Raw genomic sequence first — 14,697 nt, forward strand, 5'->3', positions numbered from 1 at the left:
GGAAGATATTTAGGAAGAGAGTTGAAGGTATGTCGGCCCCAGACCCCAGAAGGCCTTATGTACAATGCAGAGGGTTTTGAACTTAATCCTTGCAGCCACTGTGAGCCAGTGCAGGGATTTCAGTCCTGGAGAGATACGATCCCTGGGCTTGAGGCCAAGGACAAGTCTCGCAGTCCTGTTCTGGATAAGTTGCAGAGGGCGGAGAGTAGAGGCAGGCAGATTTAGATAGAGGCTGTTACAATAGTCCAGCCTAGAGAGGACCAGGGCTCTGGAGACCGTGAGATTCTGGGGGAAGGAGAGGAAAGGAAGAATACCTCTAAGGAGGTGCAGCTGGTAGTGTGACTTCTTAGAGACGTCAGAGATGTGAGGGGAGAAGGAGAGAGCAGAGTCAAAGATGACCAAGGTTTTTAGCCTTGCAGGTGGGAGTAGGAGGAGGGCCAGGAGAGGCCGGCCAGAGAGCTGCAGGGAAGGAGGGAGTGGGTGTGCCGATTAATAAAATCTCAGTCTTACTGGCATTGAGGCAGAGGTCATTGGCGGCACACCACTCCTGGATGGCAGACAGTCAGAGATGAGGGGAGAGGAGGAGGCAGAGGGTAGCCTGAAAATGAGCTTGGTATCATCCGCATAGCACTGAAAGTTGTGACAAGAGAGCGGCAATGCAGTGGGCAAGGAGTGCCAGGTATTGGTTGAACAGCCAGGGAGAGAGATTAGATCCCTGGGGGACACCACAGGTAGAGAAAAAGAAGTCAGAGAAGAAGGACCCCAGTTGGACCTGGGAGGGTCGATTGGAGAGGAAAGAAGTCAGCCACGCCAGAGCCTGACCAGCGATACCCAGGTTACCCACAGAGACGGTTGAGCAGGATGGCATGATTGACAGTGTCAAAGGCAAAAGAGAGGTCAAGCAAGATGAGAACGCACAGGGTGTTAGAGTCAAGGTTGGTGAGCAGGTCTTCACAGATGTTCAGGAGAGCAGTTTCGGTGCTTCTGGCAGCTCTGAAGCCAGACTGATGGTCATGAAGACAACCAACAGATTCAGTGTGGAGATTGAGCTGGGAGATGGCCAGTTTCTCCAGGAGCTTGCCCAGGAAGGGAGTGATGGAGATTGGGCGATAGTTAGCCGGGCAGGAGGGGTCTGCAGAGGGTTTCTTTAGAAGAGGGTGCACAAGGGAGTGCTTTGGGGGGGGGCGGGGGGGACTCCAGTGGCGAAGGAGTAGTTGCAGAAATCAGCCAGGGCAGGAGCCAGGGAGTCGATGTGGTCCTTGATAGTTTTGGAGGAACAGGGGTGAACCTGTTTTGACGAGACTTTCATAGATCGGACTTGTCTAGAAACCTCGTCTGCAGAGAAAAGGGGAAAGGCCGAGAAGGAGGGAGGAGGGGTGGCTGAGGAAGGGCCAGGGGAAGAGCAGGGAGTGGAGGAGGAGAGTGAGGACAGGATGTCTTGAGTTTTTGAAATGAAATGAGAAGCCAGTGCCGTGCAGAGGGCCTGGGAAGGGACAGGAGAGGTAGAGACTGCGGCAGGATTGGCCAGTTCCTTGCAGATTTTAAAGAGTTTGGCCGAGTTGTTAGATGCCGCAAAGATGCAGGCTTGGATATGGGCTCTCTTCTTGATGAGGACAGAGCCGGTATTGCCTTTGCAGCAGGCGGCAGGCCAGTTTGTCAGAGGATGAGCTTGAAGCACGCCATTTTACTCTCGGCCACCCTACACCTGCGTTTTAGGGTGACAAGGTCAGAGTCATACCAGGAGTTACACTTGGCTTTGGGGTTCAGGCGGATTCTCAGGACAGGGGCAAGGATATCAAGAGTATCGGATATAGAAGAGAGGAGCGTGTGCCATACAATGTGAACATTTTCTGATTGATGTATTCAGGGAGTGAGGGGGGGTTGGATCTGTATGTGAACATGTATTTGATAATAACCAGAAAGCATATACAACAAACACAGTCGGAGGACTCTGGCAGCTGCAGTAGGACATTTGCATGCCTACCTGGTTATACCGCGGTTAGTGGCCATGATGAGCACGGGAGCCATGTCGCTCTCCAAGGCACGATTCAGGAAGGAGAAGCACTCAATGTCCAGCATATGAACCTCATCAATGAACAGCACCTGCAGGGGCAGAAGAAATGTGCCAACAACAGGAGAGATAATTAAATATCTCCAGTGATTCAGGTACTCCTAGTCCATAACTCGCACTCCTTCACAATGTGTTGGAAACCCTGCTCTGGAGTACACTAAGCACGTCACTTTTCAACAGGAAAAGACTAGCATTATAATTTAGGACCTCCTCTACACAAGCACAAATCGTCAGGGGTTACACCAACTCTCCCACCAAAAGTTGAGCACACAATTACGACAATTCAATTTTGGGGGTTCTCTGGACCCATGTAATGGGGTCCACTCAACCTTATGCTTTTTTCCAGTTGGTTTCTTGGGTTTATTTTTGTGGGCAGGGGGACTTCAACCCGGTTTGATGTCCTGCTCTATAGGTAGCCCATATGGCTCATAGGATTGGTGCTTTGAGTGACCTGCCTACATGTGTGTTGTAGAGTAGGCTGGTGGCAGCTATAATTTAGTTTTGTCTTTACAAGTGGTACATGTTAGGAAATATTTCCCTTTTAGGCAACTTTCCCTCCATATTCTATGCCCCCCCCCCCGAAACCTTTTGCTTTTTTACACCTTGTCCTAACCTTTTACAAAGAAGTGAAGCCTTCAGCTTCACTCACTGGTCTTTTTGATAATTTGTGATGGGGAAACAGACTAGTGCTTCATACTGTCAGTACTGGGAAACTAGGTTTCCCTTTTGTCAGGTTACCTGCTTGGGAAACTTTCATATTGCATCTACAGTTGTTTTCACTATGCACTCCTCTTTTAGGCGATTCCTTGAATTCAGATTGTGTTTATAGCAAAAGTGCTTTTGATGAATTTAAGGTGCGGGGGAGATAACAGTCAACCCTGCCATATGGGTTGTGAGATAAATACAAACAGAATAAGTTCCTAATGGAGGAACTCCCGTCCCCTGCACACTTTCAGAAGCTCAAAAAATGAGCCAAACAATTTAGGTTGACTTATGTTCACACTATAAGTGTGTTGTGTTATGACAGAGTTTTTCAATTATATTGATTTAAACAAACAACCAATTTTTTGATTCTCAATGATGAACATCAAGACATAATTCTTTAAAATCTTCATATGTAGTTTTATTTTTCAAAAGTGGCCCAACGTGTTTCGAGAAAAACATCTCTTCTTCAGGGGCATATTCAATTTTTCAATCACATCTAAAGAAAGATTTCAAAAAAGCATATAATTACTTGTTCTGCAGATTGTTTCAAAGTTACTCAATTCTTTTTGTAAAACAGATACGTGACCTTATTATAGGTTTTGTTAAATCATATATTTAGTTCATCAATTGTACTTCTATAATTCTCTTCATTAAATAAGTAATTGCCAATTTGCATAAATATTGGCTAATATTTGACCTCTCAGAGTGTCATCAATCTAGGTATAATAGTAGGTGCATTATCTATATCGAAACTAAAAACACTAATGCAGCTGTCTGTAAAGTTGAATCAGGTACTCAAAAGGTGTAACCCAATATTGGAAGTGAAGGTAACCAAACATATTATCCAGCAATACATGTCTGTGTCATATCAACCATCATTTCATTCTTATTATTCTTGGTGTTTCCAATTCTATGTTGCCCAGGAATACATGTCTGTAGTATATCAAACAATCATCATTTCATTCTCATTGGGTGAGCAGAGACCCAAACCATAGTATTTGGAGATGAAAAACAAAAGCACGTTTCATCCCCAAATCAATCATCCTGTCATAAATCTATTCAACCTGAAAACCAAAAAAGATCTCAAACGGTTGAAATACAGTAATGCCAATGAACATCAGGAGCCATCAACTTAAACTAATCAAGGAATTATCCCAGGACAATACAGTAACACTCGAACGAGCAGACAAAGGGACAAAGGGGGAGCACTGGTATTAATGGATACTAATTTCTACAACAAAGGTTGCCTTAGACGCCTAGAAGACCAACGGACATATTTAGTCCTGGACAACGATCCCATCATGTCCATCAGCACCATAATCAAAGAAACAATCGATAAAGCCTACAATTTGGATTGGATATCTGAACACACAAGAAACTCTCATTAAAAAATTCCCCATAACACCTGTATTATATGCACTGCCAAAAGTTCAAAAAACCTCAAACATCCACCATTTCGACCAATGGTGGCAGGTACAGAAAGTATCTACCATCCACTAGCTATCTATTTGGATAAGGCTCTACAACCCCTCGTACAGAAAACTACCACCTACTTAAAAGACAGCACATTTTTTACGACTACTGAGTGAAATCCAGACAAATGAAACAAACCTTATACTGTTCACACTTGATGTCAACAGTTTATATACATCGATACCCCATCAAGAGGGTATAGAGGCCCTGGAATGGTTCCTACTCAGACATAATGAAACCCTCATACATAAAGTCTTTGCAATAGAGTTGATCAGGATCATCCTTTACAACAACTATTTTAGATTTAACAGCAAATACTATCTCCAAATATCAGGCACTTCTATGGGCTCCTCTTTAGCACCATCCTACGCAAACATCTTCACGTTTCATTTCGAGCATAACTTTGTACTCGATAAAGAACCCTGGAAAAGTAAGATCAGATTTTGGAAACGGTTTATCAGTGATATTTTTGGCATCTGGCAAGGCACGACTGAAGAACTACAAGAATTTCTGATATACCTGAACAATTGCCAGGAGTGCATCACTTTCACAGTGGAGATTGGAAAAACTGGCGTCCATTTTTTGGACGTACAAGTGGAAAGGAAAAACACAGAATTCAGTACAAACATCTACAGAAAACCCAAGGATGTAAATAGTGTCTTACATTTTGGAAGCTTCCACTCACTTCACCTTAAAGACAATTTGCTGTTCAGTCAATTTCTCAGTTTAAAAAAGATCACATCAGATCCCATAGTATTACAAATCAGAACAGGAAATCATGAAGGGAAGATTTAAGAAGAGGATTTCCAGAAGAAGTCATTGACAAAGCAATACTACGTACAAGTTCAGTTACCAGAGAGAATCTACTGCAGGATAAACCCAAGAAAGACACAACAAGGTTAATCCACACCCTTAAATACTCAAGTCAAAGCTATCAAGTTAAAAGGGTAATTAACAAAAATTGGGATCTCATAAGATCAGACCCAAATATCAACAGACCATTTCCTGATCTGCCCATGCTGGTTTATAAGAGGGGCAAGAACTTCAAAGATAGCCTGATCAGGGCAGAAAGACGAAAAAAATCTACACAAACCACCCTGAGGAAACAAAAGGCAGGAATGTATGCTTGCCTCAATTGCCAACACTGCTCAAACCTCATCAAAGGCGATCTTATAAGACACCCTAATAGTGGAAAGAAAATAATGCTGAAAGACTTTGCAACCTGTGAAAGTAAAAATGTTGTCTATGCACTAAAATGTCCATGTGGAAAGTACTACGTTGGGAAGACAATACACAAAGCACGAGAAAGATGGACTGAACATAAGTCCAACATAAGAACGGGGAATGTCAAATCCCCAGTAGCTAGACACTTCAAAGAAAATGGACACAACATATCCCAAATACGAGTTGTGATACTCGAGGTAATTCGAGCAGCTCCTAGAGGAGGAGACTTGGCCAAAAGGTTGGCACAAAGAACTGTATTGGATACACAAATTGGACGCAATGACCCCATTTGGCCTAAATGAAGATTTCTACTTGGGACCATTTCTATAGATAATCCACAAAAAGGTCCATTCCTTACTTTCATTAAATAGCACAATTACACTATCATACAGAACAGATTAACAATATTGTACTGATTGACTGTAAGAAGTCAGACCACTCTGTGTGACATAGCTAGATTGAACTCAAACGCTTGTATCCAAGTTACATGAAGTCATATCATGTAATTCCTGGATTCAATCATTGTGACTGGTACGACCTAGATTGTAAGTCTCCAGTTAAGAGACAGAATACAAGAGAAATTGGCCACTAAGACTATTTGGTCTAGTAAAACCTAATATTCAAACATGGATTGTATTTCTGAATACGAATACATGGCCTATACTTCTGTAGAATGTAAGTCTCCTCAGCGATATAGAACGAGAACCAATAATATGGTGTGATTAACCAAGTATAAACAAACATTTCTAGTATTTCAGAATACAATCAGAATTCCTATACTAGGTGAATATTAAGAGAACCGCATGTACATCGATATATCTGTGATAACAATGTGTCTCTCACATTAACACTCGGAATCAATTCTCTTCCAGAAAGGCAGGCTCTATGAAATATAGACATCAACCTATTTTCCCAATATATTGTGCTTAAACAACATACTTTTGTCCTGGACTCAACCTCCATGATCATCCATTGCTCTAAAATGTTCTTTTGAATTCTTTTTATAAAGGGCTAGACTCTATTGCTCGGATTAGTCTACCTTCTTCGAAAAATTGTTTCAGAAAAAATGTTCAGTTCGAAACATACAATTCTTTGTTTTCATTCTTGGAATCCACACATTTTTAACCAATTATTCTTTTTCTTATACAATAGGAGATTCCATCCTTACACCCCAAATTACAGAAGAACTTATACTACACGAGTGTTCACTGCTGCAATCCACAATTATGTACGTCTAGTGACGTCATTTGCCTACTGTCTGGATACTACCCGGCCACAGTTTCTCTCATTTTAGGCTTAGTTTAACCATAATTCAATCTGGAATATTTTGTACTATACCTCAAAACCTTCTCTGTATAAATCTGCAAGCACGGATAATTGTTTACTATGGTGACGTCACCATTAAGCGCCGCTACTTAAGACGGCCATCTTGGTTCTCTAAACATATGCAGGAACGGGAATGAGAAGAACACCTCTGTGACCAGTGATTCAGGTAGGTGTTAGTTAATTTCTGGACTTAGGTCCAGATTTAAACCAATAGGCTCTCGCCCCTTCCCCACCCAACCCTTAAAATATAGGATAGAGGACTCCTACAACAGACTTGCTTTAAAATACTATGTTTCTTAGATCACCGCACCTGATCAAGCAAGCACCCTCGTGGGATCAAAACCTTTGCGATCACCTCTACATCCACAATCGGTAGCTACCATTCACCATTGGGCCTTTCAGCCCTACTTGAAGAGTAAGGAACTCCACCTTATAATTATTACTTACCTTCTCTATACTTATCATTGTTGGCTATACCCTTATACCATGTTTTATATAGAAAGAGGACAGCAATGGAAACTAAAACTAACTTGTGTATAGATCCATGCTCGAGGGGTTCCAACATAGATTCAAACGCCCCAAGAATAATGCAAATGAAATATTGTTTGATATGCTACAGACATATATTCCTGGACAACATAGTATCAGTATCACCAAGAATAATAAGAATGAAATGATGATTGATATGACACAGACATGTATTGCTGGATAATATGTTTGGTTGCCTTTACTTCCAATATTGGGTTACACCTTTGGGTACCTGATTCAACTTTACAGACAGCTGCATTAGAGGGTTGTTAGTTTCGATATAGGTTATGCGCCTACCATCATACCTAGATTGATGACACTAAGAGGTCAAATATTAGCCAATATTTATGCAAATTGACAATTACTTATTTAATGAAGAGAATTATATAAGTACAATTGATGATGAACTAAATATATGATTTAACTAAACGTGTAATAAGGTCACGTATCTAACAAAAAGAATTGTGAGTAAGTTTGAAACAATCTGCAGAACAAGTAATTATATGCTTTTTTGAAATCTTTCAGATGCAATTGAAATATTGAATATGCCCCGAACAATAGATGTTTTTCTTGAAACGTGTTGGGCCACTTTTGAAAAGTAAAACTACATATGAAGATTTTAAAGAATTATGTCTTGGAGAATCACAAAATTGGTAGTTTGTTTAAATCAATATAATTGAAAAACTGTCATAACACAACACACTTCCGTTACGCTCACCTGGTATCCACGGGGACGCCACCCAGCCCTGGTTGGATGATTTGCACTCTCAAACCCTCTCCCGGTCCCTTGGTAAGGCCTATGGTTAAAGATGGGTCTGCAATATAGGAGAGCTGGATTCAATACCAGATTGTCTAGGTTTTCCCACCTCCCTTGGCCTCAACTCCTTCCTCCCCCTTGGGCCGTCTCCTCACCGTAATATTGTAAAAGGTGGATTCTCCGTCCTGCTCCTCGTGGCAGGGGCGCGTAGATGTGGGGGGGCGAGCAGCGACCAAGTTACTTCACTGGTGCAAGCCCCCTGTGGGAATCCAGGCCTGCTGCGACTCCGTAGGTTTGCTGCGTTACAGTATTTATATGCAGTTCTTATGTTCCTCTTAGTTCGAATAATAATGTATTGCTTCTTTCCTTTTAGGTATGGAAAGGTATTTTAGTGTTGTCATGCAGTTTGAAGAGGAGCATGGGCCGGTAGGCGAAAGTGCGGTGTGCGCAATGCTGTCCGGTGAGTAATGCACGATGCACGGTGCTGTTTCGCCTTTTATATTGCTAACCTGTGCCTTTTCTCTCCATGCAGGTTACGATGTTCCTCGCCCAGCACCGTAATGTTCCAGCAATGATACTGACCAGGAGATGCTTAACCCGGTAAGAATTGTGTGGCTTTCTTCATTCGGGATGAAACGCGAGTAAACGCTTACTAATGCTGTCTTTCTTTCTCCTCCTTCCAGGTTATGGTATTCCAGGATGCATGCGGTGCTGGATGATGGAGTTCATACCTTCAGATGAGTGGAACTGAAGTCAGCGATGGATTGAAGACAGGATACTGTTCCAGGTAAGTTTCGTATTCTTCCTTCTCTCTCTGCAGGTCCTTGGTTTCAGGTAAACTGGCATCAAAGAACTGGACACGGTGAGCGTTACGCTGCCCACAGCAGAATAACGCAAAGCATGCTCCGCTGTTTGGGTGCAGTTTAAATAGTCTCAGGTAAAGTAGTCCAGGTAGAATAGTCCCAGGCCTGCCTCACTCAAAGTAGTCCAGGTAAAGTGGGCCCAGGCCTGCCAGCCCAAAAGACTAGACCGCATAGCTCAGTTCCTTGTAACTGAGCTGTGTGCGCCTCCATGTTGGCTAAACCCCCCCATAGCCCCAAAGTTAAATAATCCCAAGTAAATAGTCCCATTCTAATGTTGGTCTTCATGATGGTTATAAGCCTGGCGCCAAAGGCGCCAGGACTGACTCCAAGAGTGTCTTGGATGAGGTTTTAAGGCCTTTGACCTGGCCCTAACTGGAAGGCTGACTTGCCAGTGAGGGCCAGGGGCAAGGGTCATGACACACACTTATAGTGTGAACATAAGTCACCCTAAATTGTTTGGCTCATTTTTTGAGCAAGGGAAAGTGTGCAGGGGACGGGTGTTCCTCCATTAGCAACGTATTCTGTTTGTAACTTTCATATTGCACGCATCTTTCAATTTAGTGCAATGGGGATACTTTTGTATTACCCTAGACTTTTACCAAAAGGTATTTTTGGTTACTTTTAAATGTGACTAAAGGCAAGGTAGTGGCATCAGATGTCATTATTTACCGTAATCTTATTTCTGATGCTTGTATCAGCTTAGATTCACATGTTGTGCCTAGGCCGACATCTAGTGGTAGGCACAGAGTATTGCATTCTGTTTGAGTTTCCCAAAGGGACGTCAACTGGGCGGGCTTGTGATACTATCCTTGTGCGACATGCATCATACCTATGATCCATCACGTGATGTCCCTCCAATAATTGTTGTTAATGAGGGAGCATGAAGTGATGCATGAGTAAAGAAGAAGATGGTGTAAGACTTTGTTCCTTGACCTCCAAGAGGGGAGGAGGAAGGGCGGGTGCATGTGAATCGAAGCAGTTACAAGCATCAAGAATATGATTACGGCATAGTTCTCAATGAAGTTGATGTAATATCCTGAGAGTCCGAAAAAAGGCACTCACTTGTGTTTGGGTAGTGGGCGTGGACCAGTCCTGTACTGCTTGTACTTTGCTTGGTATGAGCTTGATCTCACCTCCGTGAGCTGGGGCATCCGACCCAGCCCTTTTTTGACGAGGTAGCAATACTTAGAGACAGATGGGGATGCAGAATAGTACTCGAACATCAATCAAAACTGACTCGGGAAGTTGGCAAAGTGCGACTGTTTTAAAGTCAATTATATAAAACAGGGAGTTACAACTGACATCAATGCATTCGCTCGACCATCACACTCAATTCAAAACAAAAACAAAAAAAGCAGGTTATGTACTACGAACCCGTCACTATTGACGTCAATCTACTTTACAAACTACAAAAACCTATTTGGAATGGCGATAGGCTTACAAGGAACATCTAGGTGCTGGTAAGGGAAAGTGATTGGGTCTCTAACATCAGGTGGGGAAACTAAGCCCTCCTCTAGTGCAGGTCACTACGAATGTCAAATACACGACATCCAATTGGTTACATAAACTGTAGGGCTCTATAACATGTGCCTCTATAATTGGTTGGCACAATTCTACCCCTCTGTAATATTCCACATGCATAAGCAGCATGCAGGCTCTTATCGAGGTGCCACCGGGCTGGCCACAACCATAGCTTCACACCAATTAGCCCTGGCATCCATCATCACACTTGCAGCCTACTAGTAAATTAAGGCTTTGAACTCGGCCTTGGAAATGTTCTCTGTGCTTGAGAATATGAGGGAGTATAGCATACTCTCTTCTCGGTTGCAATACAGTTCAAGATAGTGTCTATTTTCATCTGACCACCTGACTGTAGACCACGATTGAGTCTTACTGCATTTAAAATGCTATTTGATGAACCTCTGAAGTCTTCAACGTTCTCACCTCTCACTAGAGACAGGAGTTTTGTTCTTTCACATGTTCTGTAATTGTTTGTACGCACATCCAGGCCGAGGGCGGTCTTGAATTCTTGGTGTTGAACTAACCAAGCCTTTCTTTAATCTACATCCATGGTTGAGTTTTCGATTTCCAACTACAGCACACTGAAAACATCTTTCAGCTTTTGGAATCCAGCTCTGCTAAAACGCATTGTGGAATCATCTATAGTCCTTACACTTCCGTATACACGTTGGCGCATAGCCGCAATCTATTCACTACATACCCAGCCTTAAAGAATACTTGTGTTGCTGCGACTGTACATTTATAGAATGACTCAATAACTTCATTATTTCTCGAGCTCGAAATGTTGCTCATCTTTAACACCTTGAACTTAAGAGTTTAAAAAATCTTTAGGTTCTCTCGTCTTCTGCATCTATTCTAGGTGCGCCAACTCTGCTTTTCATGATGTCACCAATCTGCTTTCTCGCTTGCTTTTCCCTCTTCCTTCGGGATTTCATTCAAATGGCCATCATTTTGTCGTGTATGCATGTACGGCTTCCTCAATGGAAATCTTACTTCCAGGATTCTCTTTGGTATAGGTATTCTTACTGGCAATGCACGCGTTTCATATTTTGGCTCCCAACATATAGGCATCATTGGGGAGGAGCTTTGGGAGGGGGTACTTGGCTCCACCTCTACACTCTCCCCTCTGGTCAATTTATCGACCACTCTCTCATCAGTCTTCACATCTAGACATCCTTGTCTGAAGAACTGGTTATTTGGGACCCATATCTTTATTACTCCCTTCAAGCATCCTGCTGATTTCACATGCTCATCCTTATTCCAAGACATAAGCATGCATTGTCCACTGGGACTGCAATAAATCAATTTCCCCCACATACTTCTTGTGGTTCTTCGGGTACAGGAACTTTGTCCCCTCAGGTGCATGGATGCTGGCCTTCGCGTAGTCTGCGATCTTAGTCCGTCAGATCTTTAGTCTTCCATCCTGACTCGACATCAATGATGATCTTCATTCCCACAGCTTTCTTGGCAGTCTTCTTGCATTGTGAGATTATTATCCAGATTACACAGAATCCAAGCATCAGCATCACTATCAGAGCGCCAAGAACTTCAACATATCTGCCATCCATTGTGGAACCCACAAGAAAAGTGATCCGAACCAATTGTCATCAGTGATGTCTTCTACTTAGTCTATCATCTGGACGTGTAGCTTTATCAGCATTTCTATGGCTTCTGTCAAGGTGCCATTCTAATCATGAGCAGGTATGAACGTGCAACATGATTCTCCAATTTTGACAGAAACGCCTCCATCCATGGCTGTAATCATGTCCAAGACATACCTATTCTGAAGAGTCAGTTGTATGGCTCTCAGCTCTTCCTTGATGGCATTGAACCCCTTGATAATCGTGCTGATCGCCTGTACAAGTTCCCATCTGGTTATCTGTAACCACTTGGTATTCGCTGCAGTCTGGATCCTTGGCATGAAGATTATCGTAAATATCGATGAAGTCTGACTGAACAGTCTGTGCTCATATCGAATAGAATCAAAAGCTTCTATGGACTTGGCTGAGAAATAGTTCTCTTCATTCAATTCAGGAGCTCAACAGATCTCTTAATCCTCAAGTGAGCATCTGCTTTTGAAAACTTGCCAATGTTCAGGTCACTTTTAGGAATCACCAACACTGGAACATGAACATTCATTATAGAACACAGTCCTCCCCAATCCTTGGGCAGCTTCATGTAAGCTCTGGATCCACAAGCCCAGTAGTGATCCCTTATCACTGCTGGCGCATTCCTGGTACGTCAAAGATTCAACCACAGTTCAGGATTTCTCCAAGTTTTCTTGCGCCATTATTTCTAAAGCACAACTTTGCACTATCCAAAGGCACTATCTGCAGAGGCCCTCCTTTATCTTTGACCCGTGTCAATAGTTTAGCAAGTCTAGGCCATAGAGGCTTGCATCCATTCTCTACAATATCAATGGTCGGTTTGTAGCGTCCCATCACTAGCCATGCTGTGCAGATCACTACTCCTTCCCATCCATCTGGAGAAAGCACTGATCCCCAAATCTGCATCTGGCCTGTTTTTCCAGCTTCGAATGTCTTCTGCTGATTTTCCTGGATTCTCAAGTCTTTTGTTCACTACCCATCTAATTCCAGCCCCTTTCAATCCAGGCTGTTCATAACTTATCACATGATTCTTCGTGTGGGCTCTTGCTCTTGTCTTTGTGTCTTGCACATAGCCATCTTCATCCGTATTTGTCCATTCAGTTGCCCATGCCAAATAAGCTGTTCGGCCCATGAATTGACCTCTTGGTCAGCAAAGTGACATGTGAGATAGACAGTGTGTTGCCTGAACATCTATTTCAATGGCTACACATATCTTAGACTTCCCCATACTATAAAGGCAGGAGTGCACATACATAGCATTCCTCCTTGGAGGTTCTCTTGCCTACCTTTCATGTGCAAAGAGTGACCCAGCCCACCCATGACAAAGGCAGAACACTGGACCGGGCGGCTGACTTGAACTGCAATGCCTCTATAAACGCTATCATTCCTCAACTCTGGACTTATCACTTCCTCCTGTCCTTTACTGTGGCAGCTAATAGCCCACCATGAAGATCCACTCTATAGCCCCTCCTCTCCTCACGAGGAACAAAAACGCACATTAGGGCGGATAAAATCTTATTCCTCGTAATCCCCACCCTCAATGCTCTGCCAGCCTCAGTCGACCCTGATACTCTAGTAGAGGACTACAATGCTACCATGTCTAGAGCCTTCGACCTTATCGCCCCACTAAAAGTTGCGGAAAAGCAAACCCAGAGCTCACCTGAACTCCTGGTTTACTCCCCAACTTAAATCACTGAGAACAGAAAAAATAAAAAAACTCCTCTGGAGACACTCACCCACCGAGGAAAACAAAACTAACTTGGTCAATATCTCTGCCGCATACAAAATACAAATTATACGTCTCTTGTTTAGTACGTATGATAACAGGATCCATCAAGCCAGCTCAAATACTAAGGAACTTTTTGTGATACTAATGTAGTTGGAAGCCCCAATACCGCCCCACAGGCAACTGCCTGAAAGATAAACTCTGGTCTACTAACATCCCGAATGCCCTTTCAAACAAAATCAACCTCCCCCAGAAAAAAATTGCTGACAAAAAAGTAAACTTACCCAACCCAACCTCTCAGGCCAGCACTACCATGCAATCTACAAATCCGCCTCAACGCTTCAGATTCACACAAGTCTCCATCCTCGAGAATGAAAAAAAAAACATCTCATCCCTCAAACTGTCAGGGAGGTACCTGCCCAGCTTATCAAAGATGCTGCGAGAGACTTGGCACTTTTCATTTAGAAATTAATCAATGCCTACTTCTCATCCAGCTCTGTCCCCAACAACCTTAAGGAGTCCTTGGGTCCCAACACTCCTGAAAAAAACTAGCTTTAGACCCATCCATACCCACCAACTACAGGCCGATTACCACAGTGCCATTCCTGCTTAAGATCTTAGAGTAGCGTACCTACAAATTCAGAAGCATCTAGAGACCCATCACCTCCTGGGAGTCTGCCAATCTGGTTTGAGGCCTCAACATGGTACTAAAACTGTGCCGATTGATCTCAAAACCCAGACCGATTAGCTGAAAGACAAAGGAAAAATAGCCCTGCTGCTCCTCCTTGATCTTTCAGCTGCCTTTGATCTGGTGGACCATCAAGTACTTTGCAATCATCTCGAATCAGCCGCTCACTTTTCACAGGAAGCCATAGCATGGATCCAATCCTTCTTGA

At 43.0% G+C, this 14,697-nt stretch overlaps 1 protein-coding gene across 1 annotated transcript in view; it reads right to left on the reverse strand.

The window, feature by feature from the left end:
- The window catches only part of RUVBL2 (RuvB like AAA ATPase 2), a 220,411-nt gene that overhangs the window by 75,551 nt on the left and 130,163 nt on the right, over window positions 1–14,697 (reverse strand). Inside the window, exon 11 of the mRNA XM_069605872.1 lies at window positions 1,985–2,103. Within this exon, the coding sequence (XP_069461973.1) occupies window positions 1,985–2,103 (119 nt within the window). The remainder of the gene's footprint in view (window positions 1–1,984; window positions 2,104–14,697) is intronic.

This window comes from Ambystoma mexicanum, chromosome 1p, assembly GCF_040938575.1.
Source record: "Ambystoma mexicanum isolate Mex_15411 chromosome 1p, UKY_AmexF1_1, whole genome shotgun sequence".
NCBI lineage: Eukaryota > Metazoa > Chordata > Amphibia > Caudata > Ambystomatidae > Ambystoma > Ambystoma mexicanum.